Source organism: Malaclemys terrapin, chromosome 6 (genome assembly GCF_027887155.1).
Source record: "Malaclemys terrapin pileata isolate rMalTer1 chromosome 6, rMalTer1.hap1, whole genome shotgun sequence".
In the NCBI taxonomy this organism is placed as follows: Eukaryota; Metazoa; Chordata; order Testudines; family Emydidae; genus Malaclemys; species Malaclemys terrapin.
This window is the reverse complement of record NC_071510.1, coordinates 118,464,089-118,483,865: the sequence shown is the minus strand read 5'-3', so window position 1 is coordinate 118,483,865 and position 19,777 is coordinate 118,464,089. Positions and strand designations below refer to the sequence as shown.

At 40.7% G+C, this 19,777-nt stretch overlaps 1 protein-coding gene across 2 annotated transcripts in view; it reads right to left on the bottom strand.

Annotated features, from left to right (window-relative positions):
- Positions 1 to 19,777, bottom strand: part of MYO5B (myosin VB) — a 385,776-nt gene that overhangs the window by 100,826 nt on the left and 265,173 nt on the right. For both annotated transcript variants that reach the window (XM_054031756.1, XM_054031755.1), the window contains exon 17: positions 14,374 to 14,460. In XM_054031756.1, the coding sequence (XP_053887731.1) occupies positions 14,374 to 14,460 (87 nt within the window). The remainder of the gene's footprint in view (positions 1 to 14,373; positions 14,461 to 19,777) is intronic.

Sequence of the window (19,777 nt, the reverse complement as noted above, 5' to 3'; positions counted from 1 at the left end):
ATTTCAGTATCAAGCTGCCATGGGTGTTTGTAAACCAAAGTAAAAAATAAAATGGAAAATGCCTTTAAAGAAAAGTGTTCCTCAATATTTTCTATAATTCCCTGCAATAAAATCCATCTATAATAGTGAAAATGTCTACTGCCCACCATAGTTAAGCACTGAACTTTCCATTCTAGCCCGCCTTTATTGTTAGCCTATTTCTCAAAGAAATTTTGGGATGGAAATTGTCAATGCTCTGTCTCAGGTGACTTGTTATGGAAAGTTTGCACAAAACAGGCTTAAAGTTTTAAGTTTATGTTAGTGATCTTTACCCTACTTCCATCCACATGGGTGTACACATTTACCCAGATGTTCAGATCAGGATGCTGTAATTGCATATCTAAAAATTGCTTTCCCTGTCCCAGCTGAAATACCTTAACAACTGCAGGGGATTTAACTGAGGAAGGCAACCTTAAGGCTGAGTTAATGCCAAGCTCTTATATAATGGTTTGCATTCATAGATTCCAACGTGCTTTGCAAAGGAGATCAGTATCATAGTTCTGCTAGATCCATGGAGCTTGTATCTCTGCATATCGAATATTAATACAAACATCTATATTGCAGTAGAGTCAAGAAGTCCTATATGAAGATCATGGCCCTAATGGGCTGGGTATTGTATAAACACATACAAAGATGCATGTCCTCCCTCCCGAAGGATTTACAGTCTAAGGCTGCAACCTGAAAACACGTATACACATACTTAAAAGCACATGAGTAGTCCTATCGAACTCATGTGTTCACAGGCCGAGGGCCTAAGACGACAAGTGACTTACAAATCGTAGGGATACAGTTAAATACATTCTGATTCAATATACAAACATACATTTCTTTTTTATTGCTATAAAGCGAGCGATAACTATCTCCATCTCCCCCTCAACTTGCTGGTATTCAGTGGCTTTTTCCTTATCAGAATTGCAGTAGTGGGTCTTGGGGAGGGAGTTGAAGGAGAAAGGGTCAGTCTGAAGTAGGAGAGGGTGTTTTCTGCAAAAGGGGCAGGATGTCAGAAAGGATGGAGACATTAATGTGAGGCACTGACAGATGGGGTGCACAAGGCTGGTTTCATTGGTGGGCAATGCTCCATTGTCAAGCCTTTTACACGCTCGGTTAAGGATAGCTGCAATAAGATACAGCAGTTTCACAGTTGCTTTTACAAGACTTTCAGAGGGAGGAGCAGTTAAAGAAGTTAGCTGAAATTTAAGACCTCTTGTTAAACTACCTGCGGCATGTCTACACTGCATCTGGAGAGAAGCCTCCCAGCCGGGGTCTACAGACTTGATGCTAGTGAGACTTGCTCTAGTGCAGGGGTTCTCAAACTTTATTGCACCGCGACCCCCTTCTGACAACAAAAATTACTACATGGCCCAAGCAGAGGGACCGAAGCCTGAGCCCTGCTGCCCTAGGTGGGTGGGCCAAAGCCGAAGCCCGAGTCCCACCGCCCCGGGCAAGGGGGCCAAAGCCGAAGCCCAAGGGCTTCAGCCCCAGGCAGGAGGCCTGTAACCTGAGCCTGGCCACCCAGGGCTGAAGCCCTCAAAGCCTTCAGCCTGGGCAGTGGGTCCCAGCAAGTCTAACGCCAGCCCTGGTGACCCCATTAAAACAGGGTCCTGACCTACTTTGGAGTCCCAACCCACAATTTGAGAGCCGCTGCTCTAGTGTTCTAAAAACAGCTGTGTAGATGTTGAGGCTTGCACTGGAGTTCAGGCTCTGAAGCCCTGGAGGGGAGCCCAAGCTGGATTTCAAAGCACCATCTACACAGCTATTTTTAGAGCACTCGTGCCAACCCTTGTCTATACTAGTATCTTGTCTTCACTAGGATTTTACCTCAAGTTAATTACCATGTCAGCTAACTCAAAGTAACAACACACCTTTTTCCCTAGAGAAGACAAGGACAGTGAATGTCATCAAACAAACTCAGTTTGAAGTCCTTAGCTTCCACTATGGTTATGTAACGGCAACAATTCTGATTGGAACTACTGGTGAAAGTGTGTTTTTCCTTCCTGCTGGTACAGTTGAAAAAATAAATAGACAAACTGATTTTTCTCAAACTTTCCTAAGAAATTCATCTCTGGGCTGAGACCAAGCATGAGCAACCTCAGACCCAACAGATTTATGTTGTTTGTTTTTTAGAAAGTTAGCAGCAGCTAGAAAAGAGGATATGGGGAGTGGGAAGAGATGGCGAGAATGGGCGTTAAGGACATCTGAGGATAAATGGATTAATGATTTTGAGGCTGGCTGACAAACATGAGTTAAGACAGCTCCCAAATGGACAGAATGTCTGTCAGCTAAACAAACAGGGAAGTGAGACTCACTGATCCTGTTAAAATAACATAGTGCAAACCAACCCCAAGTACCTCTGATTCAAAAAACTTAAGCACTCCAATAAAAGGGTGGCAGAATTTACAAGGGTCCCAATCCTGCAACTTGTGTGCGGGCAAACTGCTGGGCATGCCTAAAGCCCCTTCTCAATGCTCAGCTCAGCAGTCTGCCTACACCCTACTAGCTGGAAGACTGTGGCCTAACTCAAGATTTCTTTGATCTTCCTCCTTTCCCAGTTAAGTATCTAGCAGCCTAGGAATTAAAGAATAGCTAAGTTAAGGCACCTGGGGCAAAATCCTGAACCCAGTGAAGTCAATGGAGCCCAGATCCTCAAAGGCATTTAGGTTCCTAACTTCCACTGATTTCAGTGGGAATTAGGTGCCTAAGTATCTCTGAAGATCTTGGCCTGGGAGTTTTACCTCCAGTCAACAATTGCCAAGAAATTCTCCACCTGGGCATTATACTGTGATTACATTATCGGCAATGTGACTTGGGTGGAACTGTGTTCGTCCCTGCAATCTGGGAGTTGAATAATGGAAAATCCCCACGTCTTATAATTTACCACAATATTTTATTTCTCTGCAACCTGAAATTGGTATAAAAAATATCTGTCTAGCACATTAAAAAAAAAAAAGAGAAAAGAAAAAAGAATGCATGTGGCTGTTTTTGTTTGTTTGCATCTCGGATGGGTTATTTGTTATAAACTGAACTGTAGAAGTAACTATAATAGGACGTGTGCTATTCTGAAAAAAACCCTCTGAACAACTGTTGTGTTATGGCAATGTACAAACAGTTGACTGGGTATAGGCTGAACGTTTTCTTCTCCTAAGGGTTCTTGGCATGGGGAGAGATTGTTTATGTGCACCGCCCACAGCAACTTGATACACCATAACTACCCCACAGAAACAAGGATAAGCTGCAAACTGCACTATGGAGACCTTGACATTACAGACCATAATGGTTTCTGCCATCTGCTAAGCACACAGTTTTGTTTAAGTGGAGGACCTAGAGTAAGTGACAAATGGAGAATATGATATAATCCATTTAAGAGATCCACATTGCTTAACACTATAGAACACAAAAAAGACCAAACAGTAAACTTTGTTCAGGAACTATGACTCTTTGGGACATGCGGGATGCATATTTGAGATAATTTTTGCCCTGGGTTACTTTAGAAACAGCAGGTGAGGATATAGCGCCTCTTGTTTTGTGTTACCATGCCATAGCAGAACAGATTTGCCTTTCGATTAATTATTAAGCCTTCAGATTAGTGCTGCCTGAAATTATCCATGGATCTAATGCCCAGAACTATTCCCTAGAATATGAGAGTGAAAATGTTCACCCTAACAAAGCAAACAAAAAAATAAAATGTTAAAAAAGTCCCATATAAAAGAACAGCAAACAAATAAGGTACTATCTGTAGCCAAATAAATTTACAGATCATGTTTCTCTAAAGACATTTCCAGGCAGATAAAGGCACATTATGGAAAATTATTTCGTACATAGGGATGCCCTTGAAACATTTCAATTATGAATGTTTAATGTCTGTAAGGTTTAGCAGCTGTGATATTACACAAAACTGGTACAAAATTGCAGTATGTAATAGACAGCTCAGATGAACAAAAAAGCAGAAGTGAAATGTCAGGAATATTTAAGTGATATCCAAAACGGCTTCTGGCTAGATGAGGTAATATATATATATGGCTAAACTGATCTCAGAAATTCTAAAGGACCAGTTCATGTGTGTCAGAAGTCAGATTCCAAATTTTTGTTTTATATGATATACACATTCACACAGAGACATCCTTCCTTAAAGGTACAGATTATATACACTGGTAATTATTGTAAAGGAAGGATGGCTCTATGTATAAGCCACAAAAGGTGAACATTTAAAATAACCAGTTAGCATTGGCAACACTAATCGCTATTCTTGAGAGGATTTTACTATTTTCCCTGAAGGTAATAAGTCCGAGAGGATGAATTTGAAAACATCTCAATGTTTGCAGACACCGGCCATAGCTCATGGATGCATCACAGACTGTCCTAGATGAGGAATTCAATTGCTCAAGTGAATCCTGCTATTCAATCAGCGCTGACAGAATTGTGTTAATCCCCAATTTCTGGGTTTAGTCTAAAATGCCAGACTCAAATCAAACTGGACAATCACTTGTTTTGGTCCATGATTGTTCAAAATTAATTCACTTATTCTTGCGTTACCTTTCATAGAAAAATTTCAGCGTAATTTTCCCCAGATTAGATATGAGTTAAACTAATTGAAATCCTTACCATCAAAACCCATACATCTCTGACTTTGTTTATTGAAGGAGAAACCTCAAGACAAATTCCTGCTGATTAAGGGGAAAAAATCAAATCCTCTTTGACATGTCTGTCACTGGCAATGTAGGGCTTCCACCTAGGTTGGAATGGCTGAGTTGAGGCATGCTATTTAGTAGATCTTTAAAAGTTGAAAACAAATTCTTCCAAGAAATTGAACTTGAAGACCAGAAGTAGGGAGACAAATGAAGGCAGAGGAGAGCTTTTTGTTGTTGCTGTAAAGCTATCTAGGCGTGTTAATACAAACAAAAGTGTCCGGTCCAGACTAGGAGGCGACATTAAGGATATACGTACACTGCAATTAAAAACCTGTAGCAGGCCCCATGGCAGCTGACTCGGGCTCTGGTGCGGGTTAAGTGACTGTTTAATTGCAGTGTAGATGTTCAGGCTTGGGCTGGAGTCTGGGCTCCAGGAGCTTGCGAAGTAGGAGGGTCCCAGAACTTGGGCTGCAGTCTGAGTCCAATTGCCTACACCACAATTAAGCAACCCATTCAGCCCAAGCCCACAAGCCTGAGTCAGCTGGCATGGGCCAGCCACACGTCTAATGTAGACATACCCTATAACAAACAAACAAAAAATAGATAAAATTGGGTTGAGGAGATGGGGTTTAGAGTTTGTGGTGAAGGACAAGTCAGGAGTGGGTGTTCAGATTTGATGCTGCCAAAAATAAAATAGTTCTTGCACGATTTTGGTCCAAAGTAGCAGAAATACCACAAGATTTCTCTCATATCCTCAGCCAGAAAACTGGGCAATTCCAGTTTTGGAACTGAACTGGGACAAAAGTCTACTGGGACAGGTTTGGAGAGTCAAATACAAACGCCCTATTACCAAAATTTGCAGCAGGCTGGATATGAGCGCTTCAGCTCATCTCTGAACAAAGGAAATTCTACCTGGTAAAGAATAAGGAACAAACATTGGAAGTTAATTGTTGCTAATATGTGGCATTTATAGTGCTTGATATGTTCCAAGCACTTTCTAAATAATAAATAGTAAGTATTTAATCCTCAAAACACCCTCTGCATGGCAGGCAAGTATCATGAGCAATGTTGCACAGGGAAAGAATATTCTAGTGGTTCGGACACTGGCCTGTGACTCAGGAGACCCAGGTCCAATTCCCTGCTCTGACACAGACTCTCCATATGACGTTGGGCAAGTCACTTGATCTGTCTGTGCCAGGGCCAGCTCCAGGCACCAGCGAAGGAAGCAGGTGCTTGGGGTGGCCAATACAAAGGGGTGGCCCTCCGTCCGCTATTGGGGCGGCATGTCCGGGTCTTTGGCGGGAATTCGGCAGTGGGTCCCTCAGTCCCTCTCTTCCTCTTTGAGCTGCTGCCGAAGTGCCACCGAAGAGGAAGGGGGAGAGTGGAGGACCCGCTGCCGAACTGCCACCAAAGAATGGAGCGGCATGATTGAGCTGCCGCCAAAGTGCCGCTGATTGGCTTTTTTTTTTTTTCTTCGCTGCTTGGGGCGGCAGAAAACCTGGAGCCGGCCCTGGTCTGTGCTGCAGTTTTGTCTGTATCTCACAGGGGTGTTGTAAAGACTGTGAGGCACTCAGATACTATGAAAAAGGATAAAGTACCTTCAATAGATTGTACAGCATGGAAACTGAACCAGATGGTTCTGAGATGTGCTCCAGAGTCCAAGCTGTTTTCTAGATCCATGCTTAAATCACTAGACCACGCCTTGCATTCACAAATTGACTATGTACAGAATTCTTACAGATATACTACAACTGAGCATTCTGAATCGGCCGGGCCCATGACTTCATTCAAGCCACTGGTATTAGCTATGGATTCAGTTGTACTCTTAATAACTGGGTGTCATTAATACTTAAACACTGAGAAGATAAGAGAACAACTATGACAGATAAAGTCTTGTCTTATGAAGTTCTCAAGTTCAAAGATTCCTAAAAGAGTATTTTGTTAGTGTTGATGGAGCAACACATTGCTTCGATTCTTATTTTCTCTAGATTAATCTTCATTGTAACCAGCTTCTAAAAAGAAGACAAATGGTTTTATAGTGGAGAGACATGTTCCATACTTTAAACATAAAAGCTGATGATGGATACACTCTTCATTTCTCTAGGACAGCGCATTCATCACAGTGGTTTATGTACATAATAATGAACATATTTCTTAACTACTGCGTAGCATTTCAAATTGGATGATACATTTTCATTTTACATCAAATACTTGCAGAATATAGTGTTACATGAAAATGATAAATACAGCAAAGCATATCCTATATCAAAGACGGGGGAACTGCCAAGCTCTTTCTTGTAGTGGAGTTTATTATTTTCTTTATATGGTCTGCAGAACACTGAAAAACTGTATTCAACTTTTTAAGAACTGGGTGAAAAGTCACCGTACAAATAAAACCTATTCAGAGTAGTGACTATGGGAGTGCCACAGTGACAAAAGCAAAAAATTGAATGTCAAAATATTTCCAAGACTTTTCACTCCCAGAAATACCCCCTGTAATGAAATGATGGCAAAATATAGGAAAGGTTGCCTTGTATATTAAAAATGTATACACTTGGACTGAGGTTGAGATGGAAATAGGAGACAGACTTGTTGAAAATCTATGGATAAGGATAAAAAACAAGTCATGGTAGGGGTCTACTACCGACCACCTAACCAGGAAGAAGAGAAGGAGGTGGATTTTTTAAACAACTAACAAAATCATCCAATGCACAGGACTTCGTGATGATGGAAAACAGATCACAGATTATCCAAGAAGTTCTTGGAATGTATTGGAGACAATTTTTTAGTTCAGAAGGTGGAGAAAGCTACTAGGGGAGAGACTGTTCTCGATTTGATTTTGACAAATAGTGAGGAACTGGTTGAGAATTTGAAAGTGGAAGGCAGCTTAGGTGAAAGTGATCATGAAATGGTTGAGTTCATGATCCTAAGGAATGGGAGGAGGGAAAACAGCACAATAAAGACAATGATTTGAAGAAGGCAGACTTTAGCAAACTCAGGGAGTTGGCAGATAAGATGCTATGGGAAGCAAGTCTAAGGGGAAAACCAGTTCAAGAGAGTTGGCAGTTTTTCAAAGAGACATTATTAATGGCACAAAAGCAAACTATCCCACTGCATAGGAAAGATAGGAAAAATGGCAAGAGACCACCCTGGCTTAACCAGCAGATCTTCAATGATCTGAAACTCGAAAAAGAGTCCTATATAAAGTAGAAACTAGGTGAAATGACAAAGGGTGACTATAAACATGTAACACAAGTATATAGGAACAAAATTAGAAAGCACAAAACGGGATTAAACTAGGTAGAGACATAAAGAGCAACAAGAAAACATGTACAAATAGAAGCAAGAAGACAACCAAGGACACGGTATGCCCGTTACTCAATGAGGTGGGAAAAATAATAACACAAAATGTGGAAGTGGCAGAAGTGCTAAATGACTTTTTGTTTCAGTTTTCACCAAAAAGGTTAGTAGCAATCGGACATCTAACATAGTGAATGCTAGTGAAAACGAGGTAGGATCAGAGACTAAAATAGGGAAAGAACAAGTTAAAAATTCCTTAGACAAATTAGATGTCTTCAAGTCATCAGAGCCTGATGAAATACAGCCTAGAATACTCAAAGAACTGACTGAGGAAATATCTTAGCCACTAGTGATTATTTTCCAAAAGTCATGGAAGATGGGAGAGATTCCAGAGGACTGGAAAAGGCCAAATATAATGCCAATCTATAAAAAGGGAAATAAGGACAACCCAGGTAATTACAGATCAGTCTGCTTAACTTGAGTACCAGGAAAGATAATGGAGCAAATAATTAAGCAATCAATTTGTGAACACCAAGAAAATAATAAGGTGATAACTAAACAGCCAGCATATATTTGTCAAGAACAAATCATGTCAAACCAACATAATAGCCATTTTTGACAGGATAACAAGTCTTGTGGATGGGGGGGAAGCGGTAGACGTGGTATATCTTGACTTTAGTGAGGCTTCTGATAATGTCTCGCATGACCTTCTCGTAAACAAATTAGGGAAATATAATCTAGATGGAGGTACTATAAGGTGGGTGCATAACTGGTTGGAAAACCCTTCCCAGAGAGTAGTTATCAGTGGTTCACAGTCAAACTGGAAGAGCATAATGAGTGGGGTCCCGCAGGGATTAGTTCTGGGTCCTGTTCTGTTCAATATCTTCATCAATGATTTAGATAATGGCATATAGAGAGGACACTTATAAAGTTTGTGGATGATACCAAGCTGGGGGGGTTGAGTGTTCTTTGGAGGATAGGATTAAAATTCAAAATGATCTGGAAAACTGGAGAAATGGTCTGAAGTACATAGGATGAAATTCAACAAGGACAAATGCAAAGTACTCCACTTAGGAAGGAACAATCAGTTGCACACATACAAAATGGGAAATTGCCTAGAAAGGCATACTGCAGAAAAGGATCTGGGGGTCATAGTGTATCACAAGCTAAATATGAGTCAATCGTGTAACACTGTTGCAAAAAAACGAACATCATTCTGGGATGTATTAGCAGGAGTGTGTTTTAAGCAAGACACAAGAAGTAATTCTTCCGCTCTACTCCATACTGATTAGACTTCAACTGGAGTATTGTGTCCAGTTCTGGTCACCATATTTCAGAAAGATGTGAATAAATTGGAGAAAGTCCAGAGAAAAGCAACAAAAATGATTAAAAGGCTAGAAAACATGACCTTTGAGGAAAGACTGAAAAAATCGGGTTTGTTTAGTCTGGAGAAGAGAAGACTGAGAGGGGACATGGTAACAGTTTTCAAGTACATAAAAGGTTGTTACAAGAAGGAGGGAGAAAAAAATATTCCCATTAGCCTTTGAGGATAGGACAAGCAGCAATGGGTTTAAATTGCAACAGGGGAGGTTTAGGTTGGACATTAGGAAAAACTTCCTGTCAGGGTAGTTAAGCTCTGGAATAAATTGCCTAGGGAGGTGGTGGAATCTCCATCATTGGAGATTTTTAAGAGCAGGTTAGACAAACACCTGTCAGGGATGGTCTAGATAATACTCAGTCTTGCCTTGAGTGCAGGGGACTAGACTAGATGACCTCTCAAGATCCTTCCAGTCCTATGATTCTATTACTCTAAAGTGTTCAGTTATACATGGAAATGTGAAAATTAGCATTTTTTTCTATTATTTTGAGAAAAATTCTACAAGATATTTTTGCAAATCCTAAATGAAATGCAAACATCTTGCAGTTCAAGGATTTAAAATTTTGCACGGCTATTTCGAATGGAGTTTAGTCATGTAGGATTAGAACTAAAGGGTTGTAAGATCAAGCTTCTAGCAATGACCTCTTCCCTATCATTTATTTAGCAGAAAATGTCTTCAATTTGAAATCATGCACTCTAGATATTACTCTTATAAAACTCATTGTGATTTTATGCTGTGCTTAAAGTCATGAAAGTGACTATGTGAAGCTGAAACCAAAAGGAATAATAAAAAAATATTACATTTCCAGTGGTATCAGATTTAGATTTTAAGTAACATTTGCCTAATTAATTCATAGAGTCAGTTCAAATGTACAGATTACTCACTACCTGGGGATTTTCATTAGGATATAGAATCTATTGGTCTTGCTTGTCAGTTAGTGTGAATATCTATAATCGAGGATGATAAAAAAAACTTGCACAACTTGAAGCTACTGTCCTGTATATAGCAAAAGAGATACTACTGTACATATTCACCTTCTAGAAATGTTAAGACAGCAGCAAGGAAAAACATTCTCACATTGTCCCTTAAGGGTATGTCTACACAGCATTTTGGAGCAAGTAGGAGTGAGCCTGCCAGAGCCCAGGTAGACAGAACAGCTGTATAGACAGTACTTTCATATTGCAGCTTGGGCTGGAGCTCAGGCTCAGAACCTAAGAAGGGGGATCACTCCAAATTGCAGTGTAGTCGTATCATAAGTGTCCTGAACCCTAAAGTGGAGAGGATTGAAAACTGAAGAGCTGCCCGGTCTTGCACCTCTTTAGAGTAGACCAATAACATCAGACAAGAGGAAGATTTGGATGCTCCATGTATTAAAAAATTATCCACCACGAAAGAAGTGGGAAAGAAGTGCTCATAACCAAAATCGCAACTGTCCAGGTGCCAGCTCAGTGGAATGCTGACAAATACATAGCTGGAACCAATCTTAGCATTGTTAAAATAGGCATTAGCATTATAAGAATGTGTTTAGACTTTATTGAATGCTTGTGAGTTGCTGCATATATTAATCTCAGTTATAGTATCTGTATCCCATACAATGTAAACGCTGACATACTACCCTACAGTAAGCCTCTGTAACTGTGTAAATCAGCAGACAGGAGGGAGACATTAACTAGTGTGAAATGCTGGTCTCCAACAAAAGGTGTTATGTCCTGTCCGACAAGGAAGGCCCATCGACACCAGACGGACTAGAGTGGAACGTTAAAGAGGACAAAAGACTTTGTTGTTTACTCCCCCCCACCCCATTAAGATGAGTCTTGTAAGTGAATTCCTCCCATTAGCTGAGTTTGCAGCTTAAAGAAGAAGGGGGTGGGGGGGAGAAAGGGAATAAAAACCCCTAACAAGGAGGAACTGTATACCATTGCTTCTTGGACTCTGTGGGGCAAGGTTTCTAGGCATAAGCAAGGGATCCCCAGATGTTTAGCTAGAGTTAGCCCTAAAGGACATACAAAGCTTGCTTATTACAGAAGCTTCTATTACCTTTTGATACTTGAATGTAAGTCATTTGCGTATATATGTTTACTTGCTTTAACCTTGTAAATAACTCTCATTTCTTTTTCCTATATAATAAATCTTTAGATAGTTCATTACAGGACTGGCTAAAAGCATTGTCTTTGGTGTAAGAGCTAAAGTGCAACTGACCTGGGGTAAATGGCTGGTCCTTTGGGACTGGGAGTAACCTGAATATTGCTGTGATTTTTGGTGTAAAGGAGCATCTGTCACAAAGGTAAGCTTACCTGGGTGGCAAGACAGACGGAGTACCCAAGGGACTGCCTGTGACTCCATGGTAAGGCTGGCACAGTGCCTGAAGAGTTTAAACTTGACATTTGGTTGGTGAAATCTACGTACAGAACTCACCACCAATCTGAGGGCTTGTGCGTCGCTTCCTTACAGTCTACCCTGAGTTTGGTACTCATGCTCTTGAGTCACTGCAGGACCGTTTGATATGAGGCTAAAGCTTTCTTTGCCTTGTGAGTTTTTCAGTGTAAGAGCTGTTGTGTGTGTACAGCGCCTCTCACAAGGGACCCCGATCTCTGTCTGGGCCTGTAGGAACTACTAAAGTTCAGTTACAAATAAATATTTTTATATCTTTTTCAAATAGATAAACACATCTAAAGACTCTTATAGACTAGACTGCATGGGCCTAATGATGGACACCTAGTGCAAAACTGGAGAAATCAGGCCTTATTCAAGGGATTTCTGTTGGGGGGGGAGGTAATCAATTCTCTCCTTCACTCACTGGAAACAGAGAGCCACTGAAGCTGCTCTGAAGCCACTAAGAGAACCCATGTGCAACCGTAAATTCAGAGATCCATCTGCTCTGGGTGAGTATTTATGCCAGCTGATCAGCGTAGTCAGGGCTGGCTCTGGCTTTTTGGCTGCCCCACGCAAAAAAAAAAAACAAAAAACCGAGGCAGCCAGAACGGCAAAGCAAAAAAAAAAACAAAAAACCTGCAGCGCGGTTTTTTTGGGGGGGGGGGGGAGGGAGCGGGGGAGGGAGCGGGCAGGAGAGAGAGAAGGGGGCGGCCAGGGCTACAGCAGGGGCGCTGCCACGCGGCCCCTCCCACTGCACCGCCTCCTGCCGCGAGGGATCCGCTCCAGTTGGCGGGGAGGGAAGGAAGAGGACTGCCCTGCAGGGCGCTCTGGTTCTCCGCGCCGCCGCCCCCTACAGGACGGCCGGAGCGGAACAAGGAAAAAAAAAAAAAAAAAAAGCGGCCGTGCCACCCTAGGATTGGACAGAATGCCGCCTCGAACAGTCTGCCGCCCCAAGCACCAGCTTGCTCAGCTGGTGCCTGGAGCCGGCCCTGAGTGTAGTCACAGAACTAAGATCCCTCTGCTATGCTGCAGAACATACCACGTGGCTTGCTGGCAGCATGTACTCCCCTTGGTGTCCCCGTTCATAAAGAAACCCTAGCTGTTCCACTACGTCTTAGGGCCTTCTACGCATAGGAGGGCAGAAGCAGGATTTGGCCCTACTGATGCCTTCATAAACGTGATTTTAAAAGGTGCTTGGCTCATTTTGAGTTATTTTCCCCATTGTTTAATCTTAGAGATGACAGAAATTTAGGCATCCTCATCTTACCAGTAGCTGATATAGATCCCTTTATGGAAAAGTCTTAGAGAATTTAATAGGGTGGAGCCAATAGTTAGGGTTACACCACCTTTTATAATTCTAGAGAAGGGATGTAAATTTCTATTACGTTCTACAGCACGCTTCTACAGTTTCATGGAAAAGATACAATTTTTTCTCAATTTCTACAGGATTTTTCCATAAAGATCCATCTGAGTGAACTAGAGCAGACAGCAGGCCTTCCTGTTTTCAGTATTTGTTTGTCCAAAGGTGTGGCGGGAATTCCTTCTGGATGTCAGAAAGCACCAGGAAGATTAAATAATTGGCAGTGCTGCTACTATAAGAGCTGGCATAAATTCTCAGGATCTATTTCTTGCTGCTTATAAGCATGCAAGGGTTGAGAGTGAATTTTCAGGCAGCACATTTCTCCAAAAGGACAGTGACAGGGCATTGAACATCCCAGTTAATTGACTATTTTGGAAGCATATTTTTAAGTCCTTTGTTCCATATGAAAAGGCTGATCGCTACGCTGATATTAACACAAAACTGCTCGGCAATAAAGCGGACCTGATGCATTTTCAAAATTATTTGCCCTTGTCATCTTCAGGCCTGATTTAGAGTTTCAGCTTTTGAATTTACTGGGCTCTAAAATATCATTTGAAGCTCAAATCTTATCAATGAAGCTCAATTACCTCCCACCTTTCTTCCTTTATTTTTATGCAAAAAGTTTGATGCCTGATATTCTTATGATATGTGGACTAGAACAATGGTTTAAAAGATTCATTCCCTCCATGTGCATACACTGAAACAAACATCTACATTTTTTGGCTGCAATTGCTATTATAGCAGGTGTCTGAAGCCTGAAAACAAAGCAATACATGTAGGCCCTGTGGGGACCTTTTCTAGAGTGAGCTTTGGTGGCTGTGGGGGGAATCCTTCCTTATAGGCAACATTTACTTCTGAACAAGAATAACACGTTTAGAACTATAACCAGCCTGGGAAAAACACCATTACTGTTTCTTGTTGTCCATCTCCATATGGGATCAAATCCAGATTCCTATCAATTTCTTACTATCCACACACAGCATTGTTGAAGATTTTATTGTTCATGGTTCCTTGCTAATTAACATCACCATGTGAAATTATTTCTCAGTGCCAGGTTGAAAGCACCAAGTGTAACTCTGAGCTCAATAAACAGAACATACTCTATGGCTGGTTTATATTTCAGCTTGTGGCTTGCCAATGAACTTCTCAGAATTGAAGATTTCAGGAGCTGGTGGGATTTTTGTAAAACAAACATCTTTTTGAAAGGAAACACTGCTTTTTTCCCTTCCAGGTGCCAAATTCACTGAATAAAGCATGTGACATAGTATAACACAAGGTATCTTTGGCAGTACAATACCTGGATGGGTAGCCAGCTGCACTGATACGGATGGTCTCCAACACACCACAGGCTCTTAACTGCTGGACTGCTCTCTTTGGATCAAATCTGCAATTACATGTTATGATGATACAGATGAGCACAGTTTCCCACTCCATGCACAAAATGAAAAGAAACCTAGCAGCAGAGTATCCGGAGGCAATGACAAGAATATTTACATTGGCAACTTTTCCAATACAGCTGGGTTTCATTTCTGCTTATATACACAGCACGTACAGAAAGAAACTCTGCCATTTACGTTCTCCTGCATGTTGGGAGAGCTCAATTTGCTGTAGCCTGGAACTCCTTGATTGGAATTCTTTGAGCAGGTGGATTAACCTGTGACTTATGCAGCACTGTTAAAGGTTTTCAGGAGAAAGAGCTGAGTTGCTGGCTAACAGAAAGACATCACTGGGCAGAAAGAAGGATGTGATGACTGCACCACTGCATAACCTATGATAAACAGTACAAGGTGCTTTTCTGCATAGCCAGAAAACCCATTCATCTGAGGTCTGTAAGATGCTACATTTTGTAACAACTGCGTAATAAGGCTCTGCTGTAAAGGACAATGAAATTCTTAGGGAAGACACCACCAACTTCAATATGCAAAAACTTTCTATACAATCAATACTATTACAATTAATACCAAACAAAGTAATGATCAGATCCCACTTAACTGGCTTTGGAAACCATATGAATTTAATGTGGTTTAGGAGCTTTAATCTTCGTTCCAATGGAACTTTGCTATCTTAGACAGCACAGAGCCATATTCTATTCTTGTTCTGGGCACTGAACCCACATTGAGATCAGCCGGTGTTCATACAAAACAAGCATAGTAGATAGAGTCCATTTTCCACACCATGTGCACACGAAGGTCCTGATTCTCCACTCTTTGGCACCAGACACTGCATTTCAATGGGACTGCCCGGGGCTAAAACAGGTGCAATAGAGCAGAGATTCATAGATTCCAAGGTCAGAATGCACAATTGTGATCATCTAGTCTGACCTCCTGTATATCACAGGCCATAGAACTTCCCCAAAATAATTCCTAGCGCACATCTAGAAAAACATCTCATCTTGATTAAAAATGGTCAGTGATGACGAATGCACCACAACCCCGGTAAGTTGTTCCAGTAGTTAATTACCGTCACTGTTAAAAACATTTCACCTTATTTCAAATCTGAATTTGTCTAGCTTCAACTCCCAGACATTGGATCATATTATATAGATTTGTCTGCTAGACTAATGCGCCCATTATTAAATATTTGTTCCCCATATAGGTAGTTACAGACTGTAATCAAGTTACTCCTTACCCTTCTCTTTGTTAAACTAAATAGATGGAGCTCCTCAAGTCTATCGCTATGAGGCATGTTTTCTAATCATGTAAGCATTCTTGGGGCTCTTCTCCAAATCCTCTCCAATTTGTCAACATCTTTCTGGACTTGTGCGACCAAACTGCACACAGTATTCCTCGAGATTCCTATTTATGCATCCAAGAATTGCATTACTCCTTTTGGCCAGAGTGTCACCCTGGGAGTTTGTGTTCAGCTGATTATCTATCACAATCCCCAAACCATTTTCAGAGTGTCTGCTTCCCAGGATAGAGTCCCTCATTCTATATGTATGACCCAAGTTCTTTGCTCATAGATGATTACCAAGTGATTCATATCATTCTGTATCAGTGACCTGACCTCTGTTATTTACTAATCCCCCAATCTGTGTGTCATCTGCAAACTTTATCGGTGATGATTTTTTGTTTTCTTCAAGTTAATTGATAAAAAAAATATTAAATAAAGTAGGGCCAAGAACTGATCCCTGCGAGACCTAGAAACACACCCGCTCCGTGATGATCCCTCATTTACAATTACATTTTGACACCTATCAGTTAGCCATCTTTTAATCTGTTTAAGTGTGCCATGTTAATTTTAGATTACAATATTTTGATTAAAAGAGAAAAATGAGGTACCAAGTCAAATGCCTTACAGATGTCTATGCCTATTACATCAACATTGTTAATTTTATCAACCAAACTTGTAATCTCATCAACAAAAGATATCAAATTTGTTGACAGGACCTATTTTCAATAAACCTATGTTGATTGGCATTAATTATATTACCCTCCTTTAACTCTATATTGATTAAGTCTTGTATCTGCAGCTCCATTATTTGCCCAGGATCAATGTCAGACTGACAGGCCTGTAATTATCCAGGTCATCCTGTTTACCCTTTTTAAATATTGGCACATCATCAGCTTTCTTCCAGTCTTCTAGAACTTCCCCAGTTCTCCAAGATTTATTGAAGATCAGCATTAAATGGTCCAGTGAGGCCCTAAGCCATCTCTTTTAAAACTCTTGGATGCAATTTATCTCGACCTGCTGATGTCAAAGGGTCTAATTTTAATAGCTGCTGTTTAACATCCTCCTGAGATACCAGTGGAATGGGAAGAGTGTTTTCATCATCATACGTTATGACTATATCATCTGCTTTTTCCCAAATACAAATTTTTCCAAATTCAGAAACAGCCCCATAGTTCTCAGCACCATTAGTACCACGAATTGCCACATTCTGGCCCTGTAAGGTACTTGGTTTGGAAACTATCCATACACTATTTTGATGGTCAACCTTACAGAGACATACAGATGCCTCTGGGTAGCATCTGTTTATTTCAGGCACTATCCTAACTGCGTGTGGTAAGGTGACACTGCTCATCAAGGGGAGAACAGGTCCCTATATGTATGTTGGGATTCTGAATGTCCCCGATGTTTCAATCTGGAGATCAAGAATTCATGAACAATTTTTAAATTGCTCAACTGTGCTAGAGCAGTGTAAGAAATATACCTCTGCTATTTTCCGCATTTTTAAACTCAGCAGTGCTGTCAAGTCCACAGCGAGTTATCCATTCTAATACCAACAGGAAAAAGAGCAGAAGTTTAACCTGTCACTCACTCCAGACAGGAATCCAAGGGGGTACAATTTTAATAATAATAAATAATAGCACTGTTAGCAACTTTCATCCTGGAGGATCCCAAAGCAATTTATACTGTATATAAAGAGATCTCTCTGAAATGCAGCCACCTGCTCTAAACCATAGTCACCTTGCAGGTGGAACATAGCAATCAGTCTTCACCCGTAACACTATTCAGCATAGGAAGAGTCAAATAACCTCTCCAACTAAACTATACAGGGAACTTTGTGTCAGTAGATTATATTGTTTAGTCTGCAAAAGAGAAGATTGAGGAGGAATTTGATAGCTGCTACCTGAAAGTGGGTTCCAAAGAGGATTGATCTAGACTGTTCTCAGTGATACCAGATGACAGAAAAAGAAGCAATGGTCTCAAGTTGCAGTGGGGGAGGTTTAGGTTGGATATTAGGAAAAACTTTTTCACTAGGAGGGTGGTGAAGCACTGGAATGGGTTACCTAGGGAGGTGGTGGAATCTCCTTCCTTAGAGGTTTTTAAGGTCAGGCTTGACTAAGCCCTGGCTAGGATGATCTAGTTGGGGATTGGTCTTGCTTTGAGCAGGGGGTTGGACTAATGACCTCCTGAGCTCCCTTCCAACCCTGATATTCTATGATTCTATGATATTCACTCAAAATAACATTTGGCCAAGTTACTTGAGTTAACTCTCTCTTCTCTAGCAAAAAAATGCTCTGGGGTCTATGACATCAAGAACTTGACATTCCAATCTCAACGTTAAACAACTTTCAGTATGATGTAAGGTAGGAGTTATGAACACAACTCCTGGGTGTAGCTACTTGGAATTGTAGCTGTAACCACTCTTTACATTTCACTACACTAAAAATAAATACCTACATAAATAAAAATACTCTAGAATAAAAGATCACACAGATGAGGCTGTTACCACTTCTCACTTTAGCTGGATCAATGAATAACTAAAAATTAAGGAAATAATAATAATAAATTTACCACTCCTTTTTTTCTTGACTTGGGAGGCAGAAAGGTCTAGTGGATTGAACATGGCCTGGGACCAGGAGCTATAATTCACGAGTTCTGCCATGGACTCAATGTATGCACTTAAGCAAGTCAATTAGGCCAACGTTTTCAGAAGAGCTTAAACTAGCCATCTAAGTCCATATTTAGGCACCTAAACAAGTGGCCTGAGCACCCAGCAATTTCCACTGAAATCAGAAGTGTTCCATGGAGGAAGTCATTGGGAGCTTGAAAATGAGGCTACCTATTTAAGTACCTAAATGTGGATTTAGGAACTTAACTTTAGGCTCATACTTTTGAAAATCATTGCCTCAATTTCTTCATTTATAAATCACACATACAATTACTTGCTTATCTAACCCGAATGTTGGGAAAAACTGAGTTAACATTTCTATAGCACTTTGAAAATAGAAAGGATACGATTTTCAGACTGGAAGCCAATGGGTCTATGGCTGTTCAGCAACGCTGAAATTCAGTCTACGTTTGTTTAGGTGCTTAAATAAGAATTTAGAAGGGAAACATTCAAAGGCACAAATAAGAGCTAGATACCCAACTTCCATTTGTGCCTTTGAAAATTTCCTCCTAGTTGACTAACATTAAACACAATGGTTTGAAAATTTTGGCTGAAGTGCTTTGCAAGTAGTAAGCATTATTCTTATGGTGCTGCAGCTTCTTTCATGCTGGAAATCTGACACAAGTGTTTGATTCCTGAATTAATGTTCTATAAACTAGATTTGTAGGGGAAAAAACGTTAAATACTGAATTCTGAATGTCTCATTTTAGGAAAAAGTAAAAAATGTATCTATTGATATAAGGAGGTTTAAGAAAATGTTCCTCTTTGAATAAAAGGTTCATGTTCTTATGCCGAATTATGAAAATAATCACAGTGCTATAAAAATCACATTTTAATGACACTGCCCTACCCCAGCACTAGCATTCCACTGAATTGTTTCCTCTAGCATGGCACAGCTGACATGTGAACTGCAGTATCTTTATCATTTTGTCTGATATGAGCAGGATTTTTGAGAGAGCAAATTGGTTTAATGTAAGTGATGCCAAAGACTAAAGTTGTTTAAGCTGGTGGCAATAAGGCTTAATACTAGTTAGGATTCCTGGATCACCAGTATCAGAAGTAGACTCCTCGGAGGAAGGGTGGAGATACTGATCTCTAGCAAGGGGATAGTGATGTGAATAAGCCTGAACCAGTGTTTTCCAGTTGACAAACAGGGAGTGCAACGTCAACCATCTCACCCTAGAGTATTTTCTTGTCGTGCCTGCTGTTTTCAGGATACGATGTACACAATGGACATACGGACACCTGCACTGCAAACGAGATTCATGTGCGCGTCAGGCTGGAAGAGTAATTCTTGGATCTACTTTGGTTTGCCCTTTATTTTGAAAACTTCAGTTTGGCAACTCCGCCGTTGCCTATTAGG